The sequence below is a fragment of the Andrographis paniculata genome, unplaced genomic scaffold (genome assembly GCF_009805555.1).
Source record: "Andrographis paniculata isolate CXL003 unplaced genomic scaffold, ASM980555v1 Contig37END, whole genome shotgun sequence".
In the NCBI taxonomy this organism is placed as follows: domain Eukaryota; kingdom Viridiplantae; phylum Streptophyta; class Magnoliopsida; order Lamiales; family Acanthaceae; genus Andrographis; species Andrographis paniculata.
In genome coordinates this window covers 936417-962920 of record NW_026137570.1, presented here as the reverse complement: position 1 = coordinate 962920, position 26504 = coordinate 936417, and the positions used below count along the sequence as shown (strand labels likewise).

Below are 26504 nucleotides of genomic sequence, written 5' to 3'. Positions count from 1 at the left end.
TTAAATGTTCCGTAAATTATTTTTATTCTTTTACTTTTAAAACCTAACATTCAAGTTTAACTTTTTTTAAAAACCCTCATTTTCTATAAGAGTTCTTTTTTCTTTTTTAAATACAATACATTACTTGCCCCAATCAACACTGACTATTTTTTATACCATTTATCTCATCTAATAGTTATAGGGTATTAAAAAGTAAGGATGTTTAATTAGTTAATAATAATTAGTTATGATAAAAGTAAATTTAATATATATGATTAAAAAAATCAAAATATATGTTTAAATATTTAAAAATTATATAGCAATTAAAAAATATATGTAATATGGATATCATTGCGTAGAAAATATATAATACAAAATAAATAAAAAAATATTTTTGTTTATTTATAATTAACATAAATCAATTTTATAAAATATGATTAATTTTAAATATAGATAAAAATATTTATTTTTTTAGAAAGAGAAAAATAAATGAGTTTGAGTGGATCCTACATCATTTATTAAATATATTTAGATTTAATAATTTTTATCAAAAATAAAAATATATCAATTATTACGAAAACAGACAAAAATGAAAATAAACGGAAGGAATATATTTTTTACCTAAAAATGAAACAAATGACAACCAGAAAAAAAATAAAATAAAATAAAAATAGATTCGAACGACGACGAATAGAACATTATTTTTTACAATAAAAAATAAAATAAAATTCAAACTACCATTCAAACAAAAAAATTAAAAATCAAAGAAAACTCATGTCCATTATATTTCCAGAATTCAATACGCAAATCAAAAGAAGTCTAATAATTTGTCTCCAAACAGCAAATAACAGTCTGATCTCCAAACATTCAAAAAGACACAAAGCTAGAACGAACATGTATCCACACACCACACTCCCTCCCAAACATAAAATCTCCAAGTCCCGGACAAAAACACCCTTTTATATCACCATCATCATCTATATAACTAACATATAGAGAGAGATAGACAGCGTAAGCATATCTTGATCTCATATTTTTATCTGACCGCCTTCTTGACATAAGATCTTCCCGGCTGAAGTTCTTGTCGTTGCCGCATAAATAAATCAGGTTGCTGATTCCATCCTCCGGCCTTCATAGGTGAAGGTGAAGGTGAAGGTGAAGGTGATGGCTTTGCCGATGGCCTGCCTGCTCCCACCGTCATTTTCTGCAATTGCTCTATAGTATCAGACATCTCCCGCGGCTTTCCTATTCCCATGTACCCACCTGATAAGATTACATTAAAAAAAAAAAATTACGATTAATTTTCCAACCAATAAGGTTTTGTTCTTTTTTTAAGTTTTCATCATGCACAATACTATGAATGTGTTTTAATTGAGAGATTTTAGTTTACTAAATAAGAAAATGAGAACATTTGTTTATGACAACACAGAAAAAAAAAAAAAAAAAAAAAAAAAACAACATAGATTTGGACGGAGTGAGTACTCTGTAAATTTAATCAGAGAAATGTAAGCCAAAATCACTAAATACAGACTAAATTTTCTTTTTTGACTGTCCGCTAAACTTACTTTATTCGCCCATAATTTCATTACCCCTACTTAAGCAAATAGTAATAAATTTGTTATGACCTTTTTTTTACTTATCACACTACATTAATATTATTAACTCCTTAATAACTTACCTATAATATCTCCATTTACTTTTTACTTACCTTACTTTTACATTAAAATACTAGTATTTTTTAATTTGTACCCAGATATTGTGGCATAATTAGTCTGGAAGTAATTTTTAACAGAGCACCGTCCAAAAGTTACATACTAGAAAGCAAGCAGAGAACAGTAATTAAATTATTGATACTTACCGTAGACATTTAGTCCCGGTGGCTGAGACTTCCAGTGTTGTTTCACATAGTTCTGGTTTTTGTCATTTTTAGGGACATTCCGCACCTTAAATAGGATTGACTGAGAGTAAATAAACAGGTATGGAAAATATATATATGTATAAAGTATTATTGGATTTGTGGAAACAATACTAAAGTAATAATAGCTACACGGGAAATTTAACTCACTTGATTATTCATGTCCAACTTTCTTTGTGCGCCTGGAGAACAGAACAAGATTATTAACACAGGAGCTAACTGCTACGAACATCGAACAACTCACACAAACACATTTACACAGTAATGCACAAAGTGAACTTGTTGCTCGGTTCACATTAAAATAGTAGACGGTGAAAACAGGCACGTAAAAACACTACACCTGAAGTTGCATATAGCTTGGCAGAAGAATAACTGTTCACTAGCTTTGGGTTCAATACAGTTGCCGGATACTTCCTACCACTTTCTAGCTCCTCCATAGATCCAACTGCACGGTACACAATTCTATTGAACGTCCACAGCATCGACCAGTTATTTGAAGGACCAGAAAAAATGAAACACGTACCAGAAGGTGGAGTTCTAGCGAGAACAGGTTTAGAGTGCAGGGACGGCGATATGTAGTAGCAGCTCTGCAGCATTATAGAAGACATTATTTTCTCGGACAAATATCTTTGACTTAATCGACTTTTCAATGGTTCTTTTCTAATAGTTATTTAACTTCAAATGTTTCAATAATAAACATGAGCAGATGTTCTAACCTGGAAGAAAGGATGTTGAAGGGCCTCAGTTGCAGTTGGTCTCTTGTGCGGATCCCACGAGCAGAGTGACTATAGATCATGCATATACGAAAAGGAACATAAAACTAGGAGTCAATCTTAAGAGCTATATGTCTTGGAAATCGTTTAAATGGAGTGTTGAGCATAAAAAATATTAGACCATCATACTTACAGAAATAAGATTAACCGCATCCTTGCTAACACCAGGCATCAGCAGAGAAAGATGCACTCCTTTAGCCTGTAATGTCATTACACACAGATTATTTCAAAAAACTCATTCAAAAGATAAATTCACAAAATGAAAATGCGGTAGTCAAAAATCGTAGTTCATGACAATATGATAGCAAGAAAAAGAGGCATTGACATTATCTTGATATTTTATTGATTTCCAGGTATCGTAAAATGTAGATCAGAAGAACCATCAATAGAACAAACCAAATTAGTACCCTTAGAACTCGCAATAGACATAAATGGAAGCAAGATAAAGATAATGTAATAACCTGAGGAAACTGGTAATTTATAGCACTGGCAAGATCAAGCCCTTCAGCCCAATTATCTCTGGTTGGACTTCCAATGATGCAGCATATCTTATATATCTCATCCGCCTCACTATACAAATTTATAAAGAATAGGTTAAATCGTTCGGAGTTTAAACAAGAAACATTTGCGGAAAAAAAAAAAAAACTATATGCATTTCTTCTCACCTCTGATAATTAGTAATGTATCATCAACATCCCAAATATAAAATTATTGTATTACATAGATGCACAATAGATATGATTGTTGAAAATAAATATCCAAAAAATGAATACAAAAAGCTCAAGCAAGTATCCTTACATTACATCACACGGGTACCAGTTCAAGTATCAATATTATTGCCCCCTAAGGTAAGAAAAACAAGCAGGGATTGTAATGGAGAACAGTCATACCTTGTACCAGGAAATAGCGGGCGAAGAGTGAGTAATTCAGCCATAATTGCACCCATTGCCCACATATCTGAAATAAGAAAATATTTTAAATCTCCAGGAAAAAAATTAAATCAATAAATGCAACAATCTCATTACACCACTCACCAACAGGAGGACCATATATTACAGATTGGAGCATAACTTCAGGGGCTCGGTACCTGAAATTAAAAGAATTAACTTAACCCTCCAAAACAATAAAAACTCTAAAACCAAAAGGCTGCAGACGGCAGAAAGATAACTACAGACCAGCGAGTTGAAACATAATCAGTATATGGGGGTTGAGAATTGATCTCCCGGGCAAGGCCAAAATCACCAATTTTTAGGTGATCCTTCGATACCAGCAGGTTCTCTGTTAAACACATCAAAATAATCAACTCATGAAACATTAAGAATCAAAATAGTCATGATCATTAGCCAATGGTATCTAGACATAATGAAAAAAAAGTAGCTTGTGAAAATTGTTAGTGTGTGTGTGTAACATATACGAACAACCAAGTTTGCAACATGTGATATAAGAAAAGAAAGTGATAGTTTCCGATCAAAAACGAAAAGTGATAGTTACTCAAATAAGGTTTGTTAGTCAAAAGATTTAAGTATTTGAACTACTTGGTTAATCGGAAGTATATTAGCCAAGAAATAACCTGATGTTATACACATGTACAGTTGGAATTCGTAACAATCTAAGGCTTGTGACATACAATCATATCAAGAATCACCACTGAATTAAGTACCTGGCTTGAGGTCACGGTGGAAATATCCCCGTTGGTGCATGCATGCAAGACCTTGAAAAACTTGAAAGCACCAATTTTTCACTTCAACTTCAGAGAAACCATTTATTCTTCTCATTATAAGCTCAAACATATTGCATTCCTGAATGTTTGACAAAAATTATGACTACATCAACGAAAAAGAAAAAATCCAGGGCAAATAAGGCCAGAAAATCACTCTTTACCATGTAATCAAAGACAAAGTACAGGACATCCTTTTCCTTGATGACTTCCCTGAGCTTGATTATGTTTGGATGGTTTATTTTTGTCAGAGACTGCAAAAAAAATAATAATAATAATAAAATAATCAGTTTTACATCTCCCACAAAAAGTAATGCTTAAAATCAATTAAAAGGCAGTAAAACCTTACCTTTACTTCCCTCAGATTTAAACATTCCTCCCATGAAGAATATTTTTTCTTCATTTTCTTTATAGCAACCTGCAAAAGAATAAGGTAGGTATGAATACGTTTCGAATTCATTAAGCTCTACTCGCAAAAGCAGAATTAACATAGCTATCAGAAATATAATCCGCATACCACTTCACCAGAATGCTTCACTAAAGCTTTCCAGACATTTCCAAATGTACCATGACCAACTTCCTCAAGAACAGTGTACCTACAAGGACCATTGTTAAAAAATAAAAATATTGAAGTTTTAGGTGAGGAAGAGCAGAAATATCTAATAGAAATATGAAATAATAAAAGTACCTCTCCATTGCAGTGAGTTCAACCGCACGTGAGATAAACTGTTTATTGGTGGGGAATAGACAAGTAGCCAGTAAAGCTACTGTAGCGACAACTGGTGAAAAAGAACAACCAAAAGGCCAGGCTAATTCAGCAACTACTGAATAGATTTTTCAGCTGAACCCAGTTTGAAAAACTTGCTACGAGTATGGTCAATGAGCTTCACAGCCTTATTTAGAAAGTTCAACGAATAAAAAATCTGGAAGCATAGAAGAGGACAAAACAAGATGTATAGCATTTTGGTGCTAGTCAAAAGCAACTGACACCAAATAGCGACATCGGCTTCAAGGAAACTATATCCATGGGGAGATCTAAATCCGTCCAAAATTGCTGCTGTCAAGAGGTCATCAAGAAAGCTACCTAGTACTCAGTAATGCAAACAATTATCTTCCAATACCCGCAAACTTGAGACCTGGAGTTAAATTGGATAGATAAAAGTACATTATATGGTATACTAATCATAGAAGCGTAAAAATATGCAAATCAAAGTATATTAACAGAAGAAATGATTCGTACCTTATATGCGTGCCGCGAAAAGACAACAAAAGGCCGTAAGCACAATGGTATTGCAAAAGATGATCGACAGTGTAACTGGATCGACAGCAAGACCAGCGTCCACTATATTATAATCTATGCAACTCACTTGCACAAGTGCACAAAAAGAAGACCCATACTCTATCTGTGAAATGTATGCATTCGGCCTCCTGAGGTGATTAATTCGCTCTCAAGTATAATTGACAAAGGACACAAGAAGAAAATCTCCAAGAACGATGAATCGGCGATTGATAAGTCCACGGAATGTAAAAAACTGGCTATGGCAGGAATGTGAACAGATGAAAAGATGCTCCATATCCTAGACAATAATAACCTCCTTACTTCGAAAGTCGATGCCACCTGGCAACAAAGACAGAGATCTTCAATAACAAAGTTCGTATGATTCTTTCTAATTGAATTGGAAACAACAGAAAATACGAAATTATTTGATATTCTTTCCAATTTCCAATTGAATCTTAAATAACCAAACTCACACAATTCCTCAACATTTTTTCCAAATTACAATAGAATCATAAATAACATAATCAATACAGGTTTTCAAAGAATTTCGAGCTGAATCAATATGCATGACAACAATTTCAAGGAGTAGATTAATATTTCACAAGAATTTCCAGTTTAATCATTCTGCTCGCCAAGAAATTTAGAAGATCCATTAAATTCTAATTATTCAATTATATCCAACAAGAATAAAAAACAAATCACAGACTAATATGAATTAAGCCGAAAAACCCTAATAATTCAAAAACTAACGATAAATTCAAACACTATCGAACCAAACCGCACCGCAAGGTTACTACGCAAGAAATTAACAAATCAAAAGCAAAAACAGCGTGCGAAATCAACAGAAAATAAACGCACGCGACTCCTACATGAACAGAAAACCGCATTACCAGCGGGGAAGAATCCCGATTACGCCGCTCGATTTCTATACCCTAATTCACAATCAAAATCTTTATGGGCCTCGAATCCAGCGCCTCCCTTGCGTTACTGCGATGAAATTGACGGCAATTGTGAGGGACCAACGGCGCATATATGCGAGTGGCGAAGGGCAAACTAGAAGGAAGCATAATTGTGTGCGAATCTTGGATTGGATTGCAAGAAAAAGGTTGGGAAATCAGGAGATTTAGCCCCCACGACACGCGGGGAAGGGATTTCGGAATGCCTGTTGTCGTTCTTCCGGTGTTGTGGAGGGAGAAGGAGAGAGAGAGAGGGAGGGTCGATTTTGAAGGAAGAAATTGGGAAGCCCTAAGAAAGTAGAGAGAGAAATTTTCGGAGCAGTTTGATTTTGATTTGGATATTGATATTGATATTGATATTTGAGTGCGGTCAGGCCTGCCGTTTGAAATTGGATTTGTTAGAATATTTTATTTCCTTATTTATATATATATACTATATATAATTTTACCTTATATATATAAATACAATTCACACTCATATTTATCAAATATTTCGACACGATTCATTGAATGAATGCATGGTTGGACTAATTTAATTTGTATAATTCTTTTTAATTGTATTATTTATAATGTGGGATCCGCAATCGTTATCCGAGAGTGTTAATTGGGTAAATATCTAGTCGAATTATTCAGCCTGATAAGGCAAAAGTCACATAAAACGAACCATGTGTAACAAGTGGACTTGGAGGCGTGGGATTTGATCTTCACAATCACAAGTTTACTTTCCACATTATCCGGTCATCTTTATTGGACAAAATACTTCTTTTTTTTTATGATTAATTGTGTCAAAAATATAATATATATTATTTTAGGTAAAATATTTAACCTTTTCTACCGAGTATTTAAATTTTTTTAATTTTTTTGTATAAGATATGTTAGAATATTTGTATTATTTCTTTTAAAGAATTGTAATTGAAAAATAGCGTTGAAACACGGTCGTATGTATATATATAGTGTTAATATAAATGAATATTATTTTTTTTATAATATTTATATTCACCACAAATTTATTATTCCCTCTGTCCCATTGCATGGTTACTATTTTTCATTTTCGTCTATCCTAAAATAAGGTTACCATTTCATAATTTAATAATTGTACTACCTACTTCACATAATAAATATCCTTTCAACTTACAATATATTACACAAATGTCATTACTTTTATATTACACCGTACTAATAGGGGTATTTTTATTTTTTTACTACAATCCAATATAATACTAAAATCTACGTGCAAAAAACAAAAGCCACATTTCTTATGGGAGGAAAGGAGCATTTCTATTTTAACGATAATAATGTCATTGTTTTTTTTTTAACTTCCTTACTTTATTTTAATATGTTAAGATCCAAGATTAGTTAAAATATAGTCACTTTCTACCTCCCAATTATCGTGATTGAAAATATTGTTTAAAATCCAAATCGTAGGGGTAAGATTATAATATTATTGACATATTTTCAATGTTGGATTATAAAATCTAATTAATAATATATATATAGAGCATTCTTCATTTCTTCAACAATTCTTAGAAATACATTTCTAAAATAAAAAGGTTATATATTATAGATAGTTATTATTGTTTATATTACTTACATTATTCCTCTGTCTTCCGAAACAAAATATCTCTTCAAATCATTTAACTAAACGTCAAATTTAAATTTGATCTAATATTCTTTACTCCTACAAAAAAATTCGATAAAATCATATTCCCCAAAAACACCCATCAACAAAACTCGAAAACGACGGCACTCGGCGCACGACGGGGGAGCTCAAGCTCGATAACATGCAAAATGTCCTTAATATTATACAGCAATCCGACAATGCAACATAATAATAGGTTCGCCGTGCTAGATTCGAACAATGCGCTAAAACTAGTCATCGTAATACAACTCCGTCCTGTATCGTCGACTCTTTCTTACACACAAAAAACTTGTCCTCGGACAAATCATCGGGCCTTTTTCTTGCAGTGTCATCTCGAACTTTTGTTCGAAGAGTACCAGAGCTTCTTCTGGCAAATTAGTATGGTTTCATCTTTGCTGCTACCCTCTTCTGTCTTCTCCCGGCGACATTCCCATCTCACTCCTTTCGCCATTGTAATGATCGTGTCTGCAAAATAGCTTGATTCCCGGATGAACGCGTACCCCTTTGGGCGGAGAATCCGGTCCATCTCTAATAGAACATACTTCATCTCACACCTGTTCGATCGAATATGAAACCATTACCTTAGTCACGATTAATGTCAAGAACAGAGCTATGTTATTTTTTATTTTTTTTCAATTTCTTTCTACCAGCCAATTCTTCACAAAACACACTATTTAATCTTACAAAATATTATATCATACGACACTATTTAAATACAAAATACAAACACACCCTAAATCTCATTATTTTTGACAAAACAGTGTTAGGTTTTTACTTCAAACCCTAATCAATAATCTTCAACTAACACGGTTCCATAAAATCATACTATTTTCTGTCACAAAACATCCTATCAAAATACTACTACCTCTGTCCCAATTCAAAATACCATTTTTATCATCTTCGTTCGTCTCGTTCCAAAGTATCTATTTCTTTTTTTTTTTTAATAAAAATAATCATATACTAATACTAAAATACCTTAACTTTTATTCAAATTACAAACACATTAGGCAAAAATGTCATAACTTATACACTTTCGCCAACCAATAAAATATTGCTTTTTTTTTTAAATCTATTACAAAATTCCAAAAGTCTATTTCAAAATAGACAGAGAGAGTAATATTTATCCGTTATTAAAAAAAATACTAATATTTAAACAAAATAAAAAAAATCTCAATTTCAAATCTAACACCCAGTAAACCCAAATAGCCCACTTGTGCTTTAGAAAGTCTATTCTGTAATCCCTTAAAAATTGCACAAGACTTCCTAGCATTTTTTAATTTGTATAATGAATTTTAAAACACAAGAAAGAGTTATGTAATGATGCATATTTTTTATTTTTTTTATAATGTGGAAATTCGCAGCCGCTACTCGAAAGTGCGCACTGGGTAAACCCCCGATCGAACCTAATAACCTGCAAACCAGGCCCGACGGAAAAGTCACACTATTTTTTCAAACTATATGTGGATCATGAGTAATTTTGCCTACTATTTTTTCACTTGAGTTCGACCTTTATGTACGGATATAATTGCTTGCATAACAAAGCTACTATTGCCTTACCGGTGACTTTCAGCAGTAAAAAGCCCGTCAAGATGAAGAAGGTCGTAAGTCCGAGGATATGTAGAGAAGGCCTCACACCTAACAAGATCGACAAAAAAAAAGAAGAAATGTTTTAGCAAATTAATGTTAAAATAGAAGCAATAGTTCATGTTTAAGTTCGGCTTTACCAATCGTGATACGTCCCGACAAGGCCCCTGTCATATATAATAGCAAGTGTATTAGTCGAGTAGGATGAAACCACGTTCATGACCCACAACGGATAGTCGATCATCGAAGCAGCAAAACCTCCGAACAAAGTGTTCATGTCCATGACGTTGCGTATCTCGTCGGTTCCCAACGCGGGCAGCACCTTCTTGTAATGGATCAATCGTTTCTTCCATTTCTTATCCTCGCGCTTGAAAGCCGAGTTCTTGCCACGGATTTCCGAGACGCGCTCGGGGACGGTATTCAATCTTTCGGGCCATTTAGGCAGGGAGTTCAGCGCCACTCGCTTGTAGAACTTGTTTGGGACAACGACACAAGGCCTCATTGGAGTGTACCACGCAGAATCGGGTTCGGTACCGTCGTTGCACGGCGACGGGTAATGGTCGGGGGCCTCGAGCTTTTTGTAGCAGTCGTTGTCGGATAATTTCTGCCATACGGCGATGTCGCCTTTGCTGTTGTATAATTTGAAGCACATGGAAGTGAGCAAGTCTTGCAGCTTTTCGTAATTCGATCTCTGCTCTTCTATTGTTGTGTTCCATCCCTTCCAACGCCTCTTGTAGTTTATCGGGGGCCCGGAAAGTACCCAGAAACCCTCCGGCCGGAGAATGCGATGTATTTCTAGAAGGTAAACGCCACCTGGCAACGACGAGTATAGAAGCAGTCAGACAAGATAATAGAATACGAAATCTTACATAGGAGCTAGATTTTCGGTAAGAAGAATATTTTGGCATTACAAATGTAACTTTATTTACCGTGTTCAGTCCATGGAATAAGGCATCTTGAGCAATGCGCCATATCGAAAGAATTTGAAGGAAAAGGTAGTCGATGAACAGAGATGATGCCGAGAATGGCGGGAATCCCGCGTTCAAGAGCGAATTGAACTTGGGCCTGGTGGTTATCTCTAGGGGCAAGAGACACTGTAAGAATCCCTCGATCTAGCAAATCACCTCCCCAGCTAGCAACCTAGACAAATCAAGAAAACAAAATATTCAACGTGTTTCGAAAAGAGATCGGGAACAGCAAACCTTTGATGCTTATAAAGGATGCGTGTAATATTATACTATTGTCTATACAACGTCACAAACTCACCCCACATCCGGTATCGATTGCAGTACGAACAGTGCCGTCTTTCATTTCAGGGATCAAATCTTGCATCAAATCGACGTAGTGTGTGACGCCGTTAGGGAACATTGTGCCGCCCCCGGGGAATAGAAACTTTTCGCCTTCTTTCTTCAGCCAATGTTGATTCGATTTTTGTTTATTAATCCAATCATATGGTACATTCCTGAGACAATCCAATCCAACCATCAAAGCATTACGATTTCCGGCAAATACCCTCATCTACTTTAACAACAATGTAGTGTTCATCGACATAAGTGTTCATACCTATACCAACATTCATCCCAGCTTTTCGGCCATCTAATTGGTTCTTTATAACCATCAGGTGGGGGAATTATGCATTCGTTCCTTTCAAACATGGGAGGGCAATGCCGCTCCAGAAAATAAAGTCGACGGGTACTGTATTTCTTCCACCTCTAAGCAGGTAGCACAACATCATCTTGGTAAACTTTTTGAAACAACAAACGAAGAATCACGGGAACAACTAAAGTAGCAAAAAGAATCACCTTCGGATCAGTGCACGGTGTGTAGTCATGAAATTCTGGACCACATTCAGGAAAGGTCACTTCCCTAATTTGGAGAGGCGACGTGGTTATTCCCTTGGAAGTTCCGATTCCTTTACTAATGTCTCGAGCTACAAGTATATCCTTTTCCGAGCAAAACATCCCCCCAAGATAGAATGAAAGACTGCAGAGCAGAATAAACATCACTGCCATAGGAGCTGCCCTAAAATTTCTCTCTTGCTGTGATGAATTTGATCTTCCATCTTTTGGATTCATGGTGTCTGTAATATCCCTACAATCTGCAAACATACAACACTTATCAAACCTTATTGTATCCCATACCCCGATCACTAAAAATCAAGGGCAAAACTCATAATCTGTTGAATATTACTTGAAACATCGAAACAAGATTAAATGAAATCTAGAGAGAACAAAAAATTCAAATTGCCAAAATAGAAATGTAATCATACAAGAGTTATCAAGCCTTACTGTATCCCATATAATTCAATCACTAAAAATCAAGGGTAAAACTCATAATCTGTTGAATATTACTTGAAACATCGAAACAAGATCAAATGAAATCTAGAGAGAACAAAAAATTCAAATTGCCACAACAGAACTGTAATCATACAACACTTATCAAACCTCACTGTATCCCATAACCCGATCACTAAAAATCAAAGGCAAAAACTCTTAATCTCTTGATTATTACTTGAAACATCAAAACAAAATCGAAGGAAATTCAGAAGAGATAAAAACAAAAAATTCAAAGTGCCGCAGCAGAACTGTAATCATACAACACTTATCGAACCTTACTATTTTCCATAACCCAATCACTAAAAATCAAGGGCAGAACTCTTAAATATGTTGATTATTACTTGAAACATCGAAACAAGATAAAATGAAATCCAGAGAGAACAAAAAATTCAAAATGCCACAACAAAATTGTAATCACACAACACTTATCAAACCTTACTGTATCCCATATTTTAATCACTAAAAATCAAGGGGAAAACATGTAAACTGTTGCTTATTACTCAAAACATCAAAACAAGATGAAACGAAATCCAGAGACAAACCACAAGAAATTCAAATTGCCACAACATAACTGAGAATCAAAGAGAGAACTTGAAAAATCTAAAGGAATGATTCTACTCTGATCCAACATCTAACTCACCAGATTACAACAAGCACTCCGAAAGGAGAAGCAATATCAACAGCCACTTGATACAAAGTATTCAACCAACAGCAACTTTAAATTGATTAAACAGGCCATCTCGAAAATTATTTCACATTAGAAACCAGATTCAGTAGTAAATGGAGACGTCAGGAAACAGTGCCAGGTATGCTATTAATTTACAGAGGCAGATAGAATCATAAATATAGGAAGTTTAGAAAATTCAACAAGCACCATCACAGGTGAAGCTTTTATGAACCGACTATGGACGTCTTCAATGATAAAAAGTCTATATACAAAATCATGTAGCTATAGAAACCCATCAATCAGGCAATGGAAATCAACACGACATTGGGCCCCAAACCTTTGCGAAATTCAGATGAGGGGCCTCTTTTTTCCCCACTAATTCAGCAGAAAACGACAGAGGTAATTGAAGCAACTTAATCGATTTCACCCACACTGGCTAGTAAAGCAACCAAAAGTTGCAGAAAAGATAAAGCGTAATAATTAATAAATTCAGAAATACTTGTAGGCTGCCATTGATGAGCAGTCAGCTGAAAATCGACCTAAAGAAGATCCACACGTCAACCATAATTAAACAAAACAGTGTAAATGAAAACAGGGAGACTTTGGGATTTGCAATTTGGCACGTTTCATCTTAGTGGCAAATTAATGATTCTGAACATTTTACAGTCCAACATGAAGAACCAAATCTAAATTGTTACAAACCAAAAGGGGAAAAGGAAAACCCTAATTAGCAAGGTTTCATTATTCCGAGATGATGCAGTTCACAATTTGATAAAAACACAACAAATTGACGAACATGAAGTGTAGCCACAACCAAATGCACGCGGACATCAAACAATCGAGAAAACCTAAAATAATCGGAAGTACCTCAGTATCTGAATTCAGGTACGTAACTATGCACGCAAAATCGGGAGAAATTCAGCTGGTTGCCTGCTTCTATGCCGATTAACAACACACAATACACAGCAAAAACAGAAGAGGATCGAAGTAAATCGATCCTTCTCGATAGGGGAGAAATTGAATGCCAATCACAGCCCCACAAACGCATACAGAAGCTTGCGTGTGCTTTTCAGGTGCGGATTCCTTTTCCCTTTTCTTTACGGAATATGAATCAATATCTCTTTATCGCTTTTCCTCTCTTCTCCTCTCCTCCTCCATGGATTCATCACCATTTCGCTGCAGAATCACGAAATGTTAAATCGGATTTGGGAGAATTTTTGCGGCGGTGCATTATCGGAAACGATGGTCAGCCGACATGAAGATGGAGAGGAGATAGCGCAGAATCGTGAGATAGTTTGAAGAATTTGGAGCTCCCAGCACCGGACGGATCTACGCCGTTGTTGATGCCGACCCGGATAATGAACGGATTGGATTTATCTGGTGTTCGTGGTCCAGGGAGCTTTTTGACTGCAGCCGTCACACTCTCTGCTCAACGGCGAGGAACCGGATCGGGTCGGGTAGTGTAGACTGTGTCGAGAAAAGTGCTCCCAAAGGCACTCATGAATGATGATGAGTTTTATTTTAAATAATTTTAGGGTCTATTGTTAGAATTTCAATTCTGTAAATTATAACTCTCTTCCGTAGAAAAAATGCATAAAATATTATGCATTTTATTTATCGATTAAAATTCGTTTGTGTAATATAAAATTTGCATAAAATATTATTTTTTTTAAAAAAAATCTAAATTATACAAATTTTATATAAATAAAAAATAAAAAATATTTTAAATATTATTTTAAATAAAATAAATTATAAATAATAAATAATTGAATAATAAATATCGTATAACAATTTGTTTCCATTATTTATTTATTTATTCAGTAGGATAAACGAAAAATAAAAAAAAAATATTTTCAATTGTGACAAGTAAATAACTTTTTAAAAATTAAACAAATCACACTTAGGGTGTGTTTGTTGGGGATTTGGATTTTGAGTTAAGATTTGAATAGTAAAAATTTTGAATTTGAATAGTTGTATGATGTGATATAAATAGGTGTTGATGTAATATTTTGAATGTAAAATTGATTTTTAGTATAATATAAAAAATAAAAAAATAGGTATTTAATTTAATATTTTTGAGGAAAAAAAATGGGATGAATAATGAAAATCTAATCCAATCCCCGGACAAACACACTCTAAATGAATCATAAGTAAATAAGTCATCCCTTTACATAATGGTATTCTTATTTATTTGATTCATATACTGTCTCTTATGAGAATGAAGGGTGTGTTTGTTTTGTGGGTTTTAATTTTTGAGTTTAGATTTCTAAATAATAATTGTTGAATTTGAATAGTTATTTGATATGATTTAAATAGAGACTGATGTGATATTTTGAATGTAAATAAATTTGTAGTATAATATAAAAAAAAATAATTATTTGATGTGATATTTTTGAAAAAAAAAATCTAAATAGTAAAAATATGCTGTAAAACTCACAAAATAACACAACCTAAAAGTTAGTTTGTTATTCCCCTTTTTCTAAGTCAATACTCCCTTCGTACCATAATAAAGTATCCATACAAATTATTTATTTTCTTTTTTAGTAACTATACTATCTATATAACATTAAATACCATTATAACTTACAATATATTACACAAATGACATTACCTTTATATCACATCATATTAATAAGGTTATTTTAGTCATTTCTAAAACTACATGCAAAAAATAAATGAATACCTAGTTATGGTATTGAAGGAATATATTTTTTCATATATATATATATATTAGACACTATGATATTTTTATATTACATACACAATTTCTTACTCCCTCCGTCTCATATAATATGGGTGTATAATGTAGACACGAGAATTTAAGTAAGGTATAATTAGTAAATAATTAAGAAATGTATTAGTAAAAATAATTATTATTTAGTAAAAATAATTATAAATTAAAATTAAGATAACTAAATAGTTTAATTAAGATTAAAAAAATTAAATTTAAAATTTTAAAATATGATTAAAGCGTATAATTATTTTTCCAAAAAAGAAAATGACAAATTATGTGGGACGAACGAAAATAAAAAATAAGTACAAATTATGTGGGACGGAGAAAATATATTTTATCTAAAAAAAATTTCTGTTCGTACTATTTTATAAAATAAATACACCGTACCAGGGTTTAATGGTTTATACAGCAAGAGTCACATGGTAGAGTATTCGATAAGGCTGAGGCCCAACAACAAATCAGTGGGCTTAGCCCGTAACAAACCACATTGGCCCAATGGGCCATGGTGATAAAATGTACTCCGTCGGTCCACAAACTAACATCCTACTTTCCTATTTTGAACGTTCAACAACTATCGTCCTATTTTCTTTTTTAAACACAAATTTTACATTTTTACCCTTAATTCATTTATTACTTTAAATCTCTACCATACAATTAAGGACAAATTTATCTATTCATAACAAAAAGACAATCAACTAAAAAATCGTGCAAATATATTTTAAAACAATAGAAATTGAACGGAGGTAATATCATATTCAATAAGTTTGTTTACTTGTGATTTTTGAATGAAACAACTTTATATAAATATTATTTACAATATAAAAAATATATATATATTAATACTACAATATACTAATATCATGTCGGTCTCATCTGAGTAGTCCCGTAAAGAATGTAAACAAATGTATAATTAATAAATAATTAAAAAATATATAAATAAAAAAAATTATATATAAATAGTTAAAAAATAAACAAATTATATCCGACAAATAAAAAAAATATAAAAAAATATATATAATAGATTTTATTTACTCGTACAGAAGTCAGTAATTTAATATTTAAATTTTAGTTTTTATATTACACTAATTCTGTAAATATGATATACAAAATATATCATTCAAATAATAAAATAGACTAACCACATGCCTTTTTATAATATAATTATCAATATTTTATTACAATGTCGGTTTTATTAATCATTTTTTCATAGTTGGTAGAATTGTCTAAACAATTTAAATTGTTGGTTACGATTTGTCAAAATTTTAAATTGAAATTGAAACTTTCGAATAATGGTTTTGATAATAATTTGACAATTTTAGTTATGGTTTATAAACTCCGATTTATATGTATATATTATTTTTATATTTTCCTTTTTATTTTTAGTTTTTTTAAATTTAGTTTTATTTACCGATAATTAATTTTAATTTTATCTAGATATTTATTTATTAGGTAAAAATTATATAAATAATAATTAATTAGATTATTACTGCATAACAAAATTAAATTTAATAAATAATTAAATTAAATTTTAAATTAATTAACTAAAAATAAATTGTAAAATATTGATATATTAAATAAAAATAATTTAAATTAAATATAATTATATAATAAAAATTATAAAATTTAAAATATAAATATAAAAATAATATGATATTATTATTTTTTCAATATCATTAATAATTATTTATTTTTATTTTATAAAAATCCAATCATATATAATACATTTAAGTGGTGTGTTTGTTTGAGAGTTTGGAGTTTAAGTTGGAATTTGAATAGTAAAAATTTTGAATTTGAATAGTTGTATGATGTGATATAAATAAGTGTGGATGTGATGTTTTGAACGTAAAATTGATTTTTAGTATAATATAAAAAATAGGTGTTTGATTTGATATTTTCGGAGGAAAAAATTGGATGAATAATATAAATCCCATCAAATCCCCCAAATAAACACACCCTTAAATATATTATTATTATTAATCTATAAATAATGTGTTTGTTTGAAGGTTTTGTACAGACTTTAACTATTTATCAATTTTTATTTTTTTTTAAAAATATCTAATTAAAATACCTATTTTTTATTTTTTATATTATATTACAAAATTAAATTTACAATTTTTTTTCAAAAAATATTTTAAATTATAAAAATAAAAGTATTTTAAAATAATGAGAAAAATTGAATATTTGAAGGGTGTGTTTGTTTGGGGGATTGGATTGGATTTATACTATTCATCCTATTTTTTCCCCCCAAAAATATCAACTCAAACACCTATTTTTTATTTTTTATATTATACTAAAAATCAAATTTACATTCAAAACATAACACCTATTTATATCACATCATACAACTATTCAAATTCAAAATTTTTATTATTCAAATTTCAACTCAAAATCTAAACCTCCAAACAAACACACCCGAAAAATAATAGTAAAAAATTGAATTATGATTAAAATAAAATTAATGTAGCAATTGCATACATAGAATTAAAATTAAATAAATAGAATCCATGGGTGACAGATACCTAAATCAATAATCTACCAGAGACTCCACAAACCACAGCCGCCGCAGCCCGCACCAGATCTTTTCTTTCCTTTCTTTCTTTTTTCCCCCATCTTTCTCCTCCCGCTTCTTCTTCTTCCTCACTTCACCTAACCTCTAATGGTCGAACCGCCGGCGATTTGAAAAATCACAAACCGAAACCCCGACCGGTCGGCACGACGGTTTTGGTTCGGTTGATTCCGGTTCGAGTCGAACCGTACATCCGGTTCAAAAATCGGCTAACAGGCGGTTCGAACCGGCGGTTCCAGACGAATGGGCAACTCTAGTCTCTAGTCTGTGGGTTTGCTTGTTTTTGGTTTTGAATTTACCATTCAAGTCGTTGCTAAAAAAACAAATTATTCTAATTTTATATATAAAATAAAATCATTATATATAGAAACCAAAGCCAAACAATCCTCTGTTTAATCCTTTTTTTACACGACAAGGGTTTCTTCTACTACAAGCACCGCTAAATAGTTCATCGTCGTCTCCTTCAGACCAACCGCCAGAGAATTTGATAAGTTTTCAGGTTTAAGGATCTTTCTAATTTGGCCTCTTTGCTGTTAGTTTTGTTATTTTCAATTCGATACCGGCATGTTTTGCGTTGTGAACGGTTTGATTTCGGCCGAACCTCATCGATTCGTACACTATTCGTGATTTTCTGTTTAGAGTCGTAGGTTTGGATTTTCGATTGTAATATATGTTAATTAGGATAAACCTAGAAAGTGAGATTTAAGGAAACATCACATCGGAGTCTGCGAGGAAGATTCTGCGTCCTATACTCCAACACGCGAAGATTCAATAGCTTTGAATCTTTGATTCATCCAATACCTTGTGGATTCTTGATTGCTTTTTGAGTCTAGGCAGTAATTTTCTAACTTGTTTTTTTCAAAGAGTTTTTATCAGAACATGCTTTTTAGGGTTTTCAATTTGGCTGTGTTAATAGGGAATTTGGGGTTTATTTTGGATATGATTTGCAGTAGGCTCACAAATTTATTTATTAGTTTTGTAATTTTATTTGATTGCTTATACTTGATTTGTGAAAACCAATTTTGAATGTCTGAGAGGTTTAATGCTTTTTTCCTAATATTTTTAACATGGCTTCTTGAGGAATTAGGTATCTTTTAACTACTTTTCACTACCCGATCGACTGTGTAGGTAGCTGAAATGGGGCAGGATAAAATATTGGCAATCACGGATCGAGTAGCCGTGTCTCTTAGTGCCATTGTTGATGCATTTAAGGTGGTTAGGCAAGAAGGTGCTGAGCAGATCGACCCACTGATCATCACTCAAGCTTCATCAGATAGTAAGCTCTTGGCTCTCTATTATGATCCGAGCAGTTTAGTTTGCATTGGGAATTATTCTATTGTTGTTTTGTTGAGCTGATTTATAGCAGTTTTCTTGTTGGTTTTTATTGCAATTCTTTTGATAAATTGCCTTTTGTTTTGCCTTATTCTAGAGCAGCTTGTGAAATCGTTATAACCGTTGATGTTTCTTGATGGTGTATTTGATGTAACTATTCATATTATTAGTTATAATACAAGTTGGAATTTGTAAGTGTTCCTAATGGTGAATAACTCTTATTATATATGTTGTACTTTTGTAGGATTTGCTTTTATTATTGCTATTTAAGTTTCTAATAATGGTTGTATGTAGCAATTGTTGTCTATACCATAGATTATTCTCTTGAAATTAATCTTTCTTTGTTGTTTTTCAATGAAGTGATATGTAGCAATACTTGTTTATGTGTTTTTCACTCATCTATATCCTATGGCAGGTCTTTTGTCTGTGGAGCCTTCATCTATAGATGTTGTTGTCACAATATGTAACTCATCGGAATTTCCAAGTGATCAATTACTGGCAAATGTCTCGAGAGTTTTAACGCCTGGTGGAACCATCATTCTCTATACTTCTCAGTCTGCATTGGGGCAAAAGGTAATCTACTATCGGTGTAATATTTTAAATTGTGAATTATCTTTTGGTTTCAAATCTGTAAGTGCATTCTCTTGCAGGAAAACACTTCTTTTGAGCGTAAGCTGTTACTTACTGGATTTCTGGATGTACAATCTTCTGGCAGCTCACCTCTAGGGGTATGTCTCCTCTCAATATATATGGCTGTTTTGTTATTCATTAGAACCAAAACGAATGGTTTAACTATTTTGACATTTGAGTATCCTATTATATCAATTATGTATTCTTATTCCTATCTCCTGTATGTCTTAACATGCTTCTTCTTAGTATCAAAATCCTTTCATGAAAATAGGCTGCAGAAACTGTTTTAATATGGGGATGAGGCTTTTGTCGGAAACATAAAAACATTTCCTCTGTTGTTATGCTTTTGGGTGATTGCTTTGATCTAGTTAACTAACACGATATTATTGTTTATTTATTTGGCGCTTGAGCTGGTTGCTTTCATGCTTTGCCATTATATGCTAATTTTGTAATCTTGGAATCTGAACATTGAATTTTGGACTTATGTGGACAGATAGTCGGAAAGAAACCCTCATGGAAGATTGGGTCCTCATTTTCCATTAAAAAACCCTCACAAGTTCTTCCCAAAGTTCAGATAGATGATGACATGGATCTAATTGATGAGGACAGCCTTTTGAGCGAGGAAGATTTGAAGAAGCCCCAGCTTCCAACAGGTTTATATTCACTATTTTATTTTGAATCAAATTACTGTTAACGCTTGGTGGCTGGTAGTCTTCCCAAGGTAAAATATAAAAATTTACTTCTGCTGCAGGTGATTGTGAAATCAGTAGCACAAGGAAAGCCTGCAAAAACTGCGTCTGTGGGAGAGCAGAAGCCGAGGCGAAAGTCGAGAAACTTGGACTCACTATGGACCAGCTGGATAATCCTCAATCAGCTTGTGGAAATGTACGTCTAATCACTCTATTTGGTTTTAAAACACGTGTCTGAACTAGAGGGGATTGCAGGTTTAGTTTATGACCATACCCTGAATTGCATGTATTAGGAAAATGATCATAATCTTTTTCTGAATATAATTAATTTTGAATTAATTATTAGTAGAAGGCATAAATGGATTTTTGTCACAAATCTTGATTTTAGGTAATTTTATCCCACCAAACTAAAAAGGATCAATTATGCTTAATTTTGCAATCATTGTACCGACTCTAATCTTTTACGGTAAACAAGTCCTTACTCTTTGATGCTGTGTGGCAGTGCGGCCTTGGTGATGCTTTTCGATGCGGTACATGCCCTTATAAGGGTCTTCCTCCATTTAAGTTGGGTGAGAAGGTATATACCGCAATTCTGCACTTTTTTATTCTTTTGCTTGTTACATGTCGACTGCACCTTGTGTGCTTGGGTGTTTTTCTTATTTCTCCTGACTTGAATATACACATGCTTTGTGTGTACATATATATTTATATATATATATATATCCATATGTCATCTTTGCTGCTGTTCTTTCTGTAATTTCAAAATAGCTGCTTGACCTTCGAGCCACTCAAAATCCAGAGTTTCAACTGAATTTCATGTTTGTTTTGGATAATTTATTTGTATTCTACGGTGTCTTTTGGTATTTTGGAATCGGAATTCTTTTTGATGGACAATATATTTTGGCTGTGGTATTTTAAATAAAAAAATATGTGTTTGAACTTGATATTTTGAACGAAAAATAAGATTTGTGGATAGTGATACAATACTTATTTCGCGTTAAATAGTGTGTAATGTAATTTTAACTGCGGTTTGATTGTGCAGGTGGCATTATCTGGGAATTTTCTTACTGCTGACATATAATCAGGCCCGTCTTCAAGAAATCCATCTGATCATAGTCTTGGAAGTGTATTCGGTACCCAAATTATCCGGTGATAAATAATCACGGCTCGAGTTTTCTACCCATATTGCTTAATTTATGTCCCAGACTTCTAGCTATCTTTAATCTCAGATCAGTTTCTTCTTTGTTATATTATATATATAACTTCTATTTAATTTAAATTTAATAGTTTGTATAACATGTGGTACCAATTTGGTATTCAGCTTTTACATTTAGAACATATGATTGCATTATATTTGAGTTGAATGCTAATCTAGCATTTATCTTTTTTATTCTTTTTATTTTTTCAATAATGTGGGAACATGTCGTCGTTATTCGAAAATCCGAAAGTGTGGACTGATAATAATCCAGCATTTATCCATTTTTTTTATCTTTTTTTATGACGTTAAAAAAAAATATTAATAAAAATAATTATTAATAAAAAAACATTTATCTTTGTTTTAGCCTTTTGGGGTTTTTGTGTAGGCACAAGGAGTTATGTATTTGCCTTACGTCTGAGCGCACTTTGTCTGAGCTCACTTAGTTGATATTAATAAATAACTAAAAAGTATATTAGTAAAAATAATTATTATATTTTATTAGTTTACATAAATTTAGGTAAATTATTGTATAATATTAAAAAAAAAAAGTGTAAAAACAGAGAGTATTTTATGTAGAGCTAGCAATGGGTTTATTTGTGTCGGGTTGAATATTTTAAACGGGTTAAATTACTCAATTTTAACCTGACTCGTTTATTATCGTATCGAGTTCGGGTTAACTCTTGTTGATCTGTATACATAATTAAGTCGAATTTTTTGATTTAAATTAAATAATTATTTGTTGTGTTGTTATGTTAGTTAATATTGGTTTGCATGTAAATTAGGTTTGAATTATTTAAAATTGAACTTAGTTTAACTTAATTTATGAAAAAATTATTAAATTATGATTATTTTACATATATAATGAATATATTAATCAATATTAATATATTATAGGGTTCGTGTCAATCCGTATACATAATCAAGTTAAATATTTGACCAAAATTCAATTATTTCGTATCGAGTTGTCGTATTGGGGCTCTAATTTTATGTAGGATAGAGGGAGGAAGTATATAAATAAAAATTTAGGTAAATTATTGTATAATATAAAATAAGTAAAGTGTATTTTATGTGGGATAGAGGGAGTATAATGTAAATAATTTTAAATTAAAATTAAGATAATTAATTTATTAAATTTTAAAAGTTTAAAAATATAATTATTCTTAAAAAATAAAATAGCTACTACCAATCGAAAAAAAATGAATAATTTATAAGTAATAAATAATCAATCCACGTTATCCGAAGCGATAGCAATAATATATACACGACATCGTGGATAATAAATGCACGTGGTTAGCGTGACGGGCCGGCCTACTTAACTAACCTAACTCCACTTATATTATGCCACCACACTTTTAAGCCCTCTATCAAAAATTATTAAACTAAGAGAGATTTTTATTTATCCTTATTTATCTTTACTCGAGATCATTAAATTAATATTCAATTTTATTTGAAATTTAATACTTTTTTTAATCAAAATCAATTTATTCACTTTGTCAATCAATCTATTTTCCTTTTAATAATTGTATTTTTATGTAATTTTAAAATATATATTCAACACAAGTTAATATTAATATAAAATATTATTTTTTATATTACCAACAAAATTTTTTATACTCATAAAAAAAATTTCAAATCAAAATAATAAAAAAAATCTCATATTTTGAACACAAAAGGGATATTATTTATATATTATTAAAATTTCTTTTTATTTTATAATTTTATACTTTTCTATTTTAACTTAATGTATTTTTTTTTTTAATTTTTTTCGTCCATACTATTAAAAAATTTATACTATACTAAAATAAATTCATATATATATATAAATTATAATACTTCTAACAATAACATATTAATATTTTTTAATATAGAAGTATATTTTATTAATCATGAGATAATAATTTTTATAATAAAAAATATAAATAAATAAATCACATAGTAAACACGATCAAAACATCATTTATCTATCTAAAGAATTATATTGATATTTTATTTCGAAATAATAATAATAATAAATTAATAATAATAATAACAATACTGCAAAGTCGAATCAGCATTGAAATCTCCGCCAAGCAATTTCATATTTATATGCATTTGGGAGTTACAGACTGATAATACTCCTCACAGTTCACTGCTGCATCTGCACTTGCAAAAGGGATTTCTCAATTCGCCATGGGTTTGAAGGTATTCTTCCTCAATCCACTGTAATCGAGTTAACATTTCGCCGTTCCCGCTGTTCACTACTACTAGTTGAACATCTTGAAGCTTTTATTCTTCCTCTGTGTCCGATTTTTTGAGTTACTAGTAGCGATTTTGGTTTAAATTGTGTCGCTAGATCTGCGCAGAACTCTTTGCTAGTTCGCTGAATGAATAGTGAAATTGCTCGGATCCGTATTACTTGCTGTTTCCGTGCTTAATTCTGATTGTATAATCTGATCGGTTGAAATTTATGAATCAGTATTGGTGCGATTCGCGAAGTAAGATTTGAGATCTGTGCCTTCACTCTGTTTGCAGATTTGTGTGATAAGAACATTGATTGTGTTGTTAATATTTGGATCGGTGGATTTGATTTGGGTGTTCAGGAGGACTTTGAGGAGCACGCTGAGAAGGCGAAGACCTTGCCTGAGTCGACCACCAACGAGAACAAACTCATCCTGTATGGACTTTACAAGCAAGCCACAGTTGGAGATTGCAACACAAGTGAGTACAGTTTCATTGTCTATAACTCAGTATTTATGTCAATACAATTGAATACATACATACATGTCTGCCTTGTAAAATGTTTTGGGAGATCTGTGTTGGATTTTGAATGCTAAGAGATTAATTAGGACACTTAATTTGAATGATATGAAATAAAACTAGTAATTAAAGATAACTTATTCTGAAGGCTGTTGTTGGGGAAAACAAACTATAAGTTTCACATCCGAAAAAAATAAAGTACAAAAACATAGGTTATAACTTAACATCTAACTCTACACATAGTACGAGGCATTATGAAAAAATGCAAAAGCAAATTCGTGCGAATTTAATCCAAATCGGACAGTATAGTGTGTAATTAATAAGTCCTATCAAACTGATGTCTGAGTCAAAGTTTGGTGAATCGGGTTTGTTGTAGGAAGCACTAAACTTGATCTTATGATTGGGAATCTACAATTGGTGTTTTGTAAGTCTTCTTGACATTGTGGTGGTCAGATGGACGATATGTCCCGACAGATGTTATGGTTAGGCATTAGTATCGCTAGAGGGTCCTTGGTTTGAGAGGAGAATATGTTGGGAGGAATTATTGGTTATAAGTTAACATCAAACTCCATATAGTATGCCTATTTTAGAAAAGTTCAAAAGCAAACCCGTGTTAGTTTGACCAAAGTAGACAATATTATGTTAGTGTAGAGTTACTGTTCCTAACTGATGCGGCTAAGACATGTAATTTTGACTAATTTGAATAAAATTTGATTATGATCTATCATTCCCCCATTTCTTGAATAAAATTTGGAAACTTTTGTTCACATCCTGTCACAATTTATTTGTATGAATGTTGATATAGTACTTAGTTCCATGATGATCGATTCTCTATAAGGCCATATACTTTTAGCTTAATGAAAACATGTTGAGTGACTAAAATTTGAAATAAAGAAATATGGGCTGTCTTAATCGAGTTTCAATTGATCTCCCAACTCATTTTGTCGCCACCCCTAAGGGCCTAACTTCAATTGCCTCTTCGGATTCTTGACACAAATCTAACACAAAAGGAAACAAAAAACAAGTGATCTTTAGCTGAAATTCGTATTATATTAACTCTTTGGGCAATTGCAGGCCGTCCCGGTATCTTCAACATGAGGGACAGAGCAAAGTGGGATGCTTGGAAGGCTGTTGAAGGTCTTCTCTTCTACATCCACTCTTGCTTTCCCTTTATCCATACGGTTTACATAATCAAAGGCGTTCTTATATAATCACAGGAAAGTCAAAGGAGGAAGCCATGGGTGATTACATCACCAAGGTGAAGCAGTTGCTGGAAGAAGCTTCTTCAGCTGCGGCTTAGAGCTAATTTTTATTGAGATCGAGAAAATACAGGAATGTGTTACCATGATTGAATCAAAATTGCATTTCTGAAATGCTTCAATAATTTGTACTATGTTTTATATTTATGCTTATGGTGTTTTTGTGTGGCCTGTGGTGACAACAGGCAACCCTTTTCCTGTCAGTCTGTTTGCAAATCCAACTCTGCTGATGACTGCTTTTTAAGGTATCCTTCGTTTTGGACCTTTTTTCATGCTGTGATTATACGTATATATTTTTAGGTTTCTTTTGATATAGAGAATAAAATTGCAGAAAAATAATGGTAAGAAATAAAATTATAGAAAATGAGAGTGAAATATAATTGCAGAAAAATAATACTAAAAAATAGAATTATAGAAAATGAGAGTGATATATATTTGGTACAAGTGAACCCATCGAAAGAAAGAGGGTGAATTGATTAGGAAGAGACAACCAATTAACTAAAAGATGGTTTTAA

General features: G+C 32.1%; 4 protein-coding genes across 5 annotated transcripts; 2 read left to right on the top strand and 2 right to left on the bottom strand.

The window, feature by feature from the left end:
* Window positions 1-733: 733 nt before the first annotated feature.
* Window positions 734-6959, bottom strand: LOC127250395 (cyclin-dependent kinase F-4-like). Its single transcript, XM_051273673.1, has 19 exons — window positions 6554-6959; window positions 5625-6002; window positions 5469-5520; window positions 5073-5163; window positions 4902-4980; window positions 4734-4802; window positions 4549-4638; window positions 4328-4466; window positions 3843-3945; window positions 3702-3754; window positions 3558-3624; window positions 3129-3237; window positions 2801-2866; window positions 2611-2679; window positions 2418-2481; window positions 2235-2339; window positions 2045-2076; window positions 1838-1922; window positions 734-1242 (listed from the first exon to the last, which is right to left on the bottom strand). Exons 4-19 carry the CDS (start codon window positions 5078-5080, stop codon window positions 1016-1018), a joined length of 1365 nt encoding a protein of 454 aa, XP_051129630.1. The 5' UTR covers window positions 5081-5163; window positions 5469-5520; window positions 5625-6002; window positions 6554-6959; the 3' UTR covers window positions 734-1015.
* A 1430-nt stretch (window positions 6960-8389) lies between these two features.
* LOC127250393 (probable methyltransferase PMT20) lies at window positions 8390-14030 on the bottom strand. 2 transcript variants are annotated; one of them, XM_051273670.1, is made up of 8 exons: window positions 13713-14030; window positions 11645-11940; window positions 11406-11554; window positions 11109-11304; window positions 10772-10982; window positions 9983-10655; window positions 9816-9893; window positions 8390-8812 (listed from the first exon to the last, which is right to left on the bottom strand). In XM_051273670.1, the coding sequence occupies exons 2-8, from the start codon at window positions 11915-11917 to the stop codon at window positions 8587-8589; spliced, it is 1806 nt and encodes a 601-aa protein (XP_051129627.1). In that variant the 5' UTR covers window positions 11918-11940; window positions 13713-14030; the 3' UTR covers window positions 8390-8586. The 2 variants fall into 2 exon arrangements, with proteins under 2 accessions (XP_051129627.1, XP_051129628.1); XM_051273671.1 differs by lacking the exon at window positions 13713-14030 and adding an exon at window positions 12819-13098.
* A 4127-nt stretch (window positions 14031-18157) lies between these two features.
* LOC127250592 (anamorsin homolog) lies at window positions 18158-22136 on the top strand. The gene is made up of 8 exons (XM_051273955.1): window positions 18158-18644; window positions 19274-19421; window positions 19893-20050; window positions 20128-20205; window positions 20601-20760; window positions 20859-20992; window positions 21299-21373; window positions 21839-22136. The coding sequence occupies exons 2-8, from the start codon at window positions 19283-19285 to the stop codon at window positions 21875-21877; spliced, it is 783 nt and encodes a 260-aa protein (XP_051129912.1). The 5' UTR covers window positions 18158-18644; window positions 19274-19282; the 3' UTR covers window positions 21878-22136.
* Window positions 22137-24022: 1886 nt separating this feature from the next.
* Window positions 24023-26253, top strand: LOC127250725 (acyl-CoA-binding domain-containing protein 1). The gene is made up of 4 exons (XM_051274145.1): window positions 24023-24175; window positions 24574-24691; window positions 25805-25867; window positions 25948-26253. The coding sequence occupies exons 1-4, from the start codon at window positions 24164-24166 to the stop codon at window positions 26028-26030; spliced, it is 276 nt and encodes a 91-aa protein (XP_051130102.1). The 5' UTR covers window positions 24023-24163; the 3' UTR covers window positions 26031-26253.
* The last annotated feature ends 251 nt before the right edge of the window (window positions 26254-26504 follow it).

Coding starts and splice junctions, on each gene's coding strand:
- LOC127250395 (XM_051273673.1), bottom strand. Junction 3,625..3,701: donor AATATATGGTCCTCCTGTTG/GTGAGTGGTGTA, acceptor TTCTTATTTCAG/ATATGTGGGCAATGGGTGCA. Junction 1,243..1,837: donor ACCGGGACTAAATGTCTACG/GTAAGTATCAAT, acceptor TAATCTTATCAG/GTGGGTACATGGGAATAGGA.
- LOC127250393 (XM_051273670.1), bottom strand. CDS start 11,917: ATGAATCCAAAAGATGGAAGATCAAATTCATCACAGCAAGAGAGAAAT. Junction 11,555..11,644: donor CACCGTGCACTGATCCGAAG/GTGATTCTTTTT, acceptor CTACCTGCTTAG/AGGTGGAAGAAATACAGTAC. Junction 11,305..11,405: donor TGGGATGAATGTTGGTATAG/GTATGAACACTT, acceptor GGATTGTCTCAG/GAATGTACCATATGATTGGA.
- LOC127250592 (XM_051273955.1), top strand. CDS start 19,283: ATGGGGCAGGATAAAATATTGGCAATCACGGATCGAGTAGCCGTGTCT. Junction 20,051..20,127: donor AGTCTGCATTGGGGCAAAAG/GTAATCTACTAT, acceptor ATTCTCTTGCAG/GAAAACACTTCTTTTGAGCG. Junction 20,206..20,600: donor CTGGCAGCTCACCTCTAGGG/GTATGTCTCCTC, acceptor TTATGTGGACAG/ATAGTCGGAAAGAAACCCTC.
- LOC127250725 (XM_051274145.1), top strand. Junction 24,692..25,804: donor AGTTGGAGATTGCAACACAA/GTGAGTACAGTT, acceptor GGGCAATTGCAG/GCCGTCCCGGTATCTTCAAC. Junction 25,868..25,947: donor TGCTTGGAAGGCTGTTGAAG/GTCTTCTCTTCT, acceptor ATATAATCACAG/GAAAGTCAAAGGAGGAAGCC.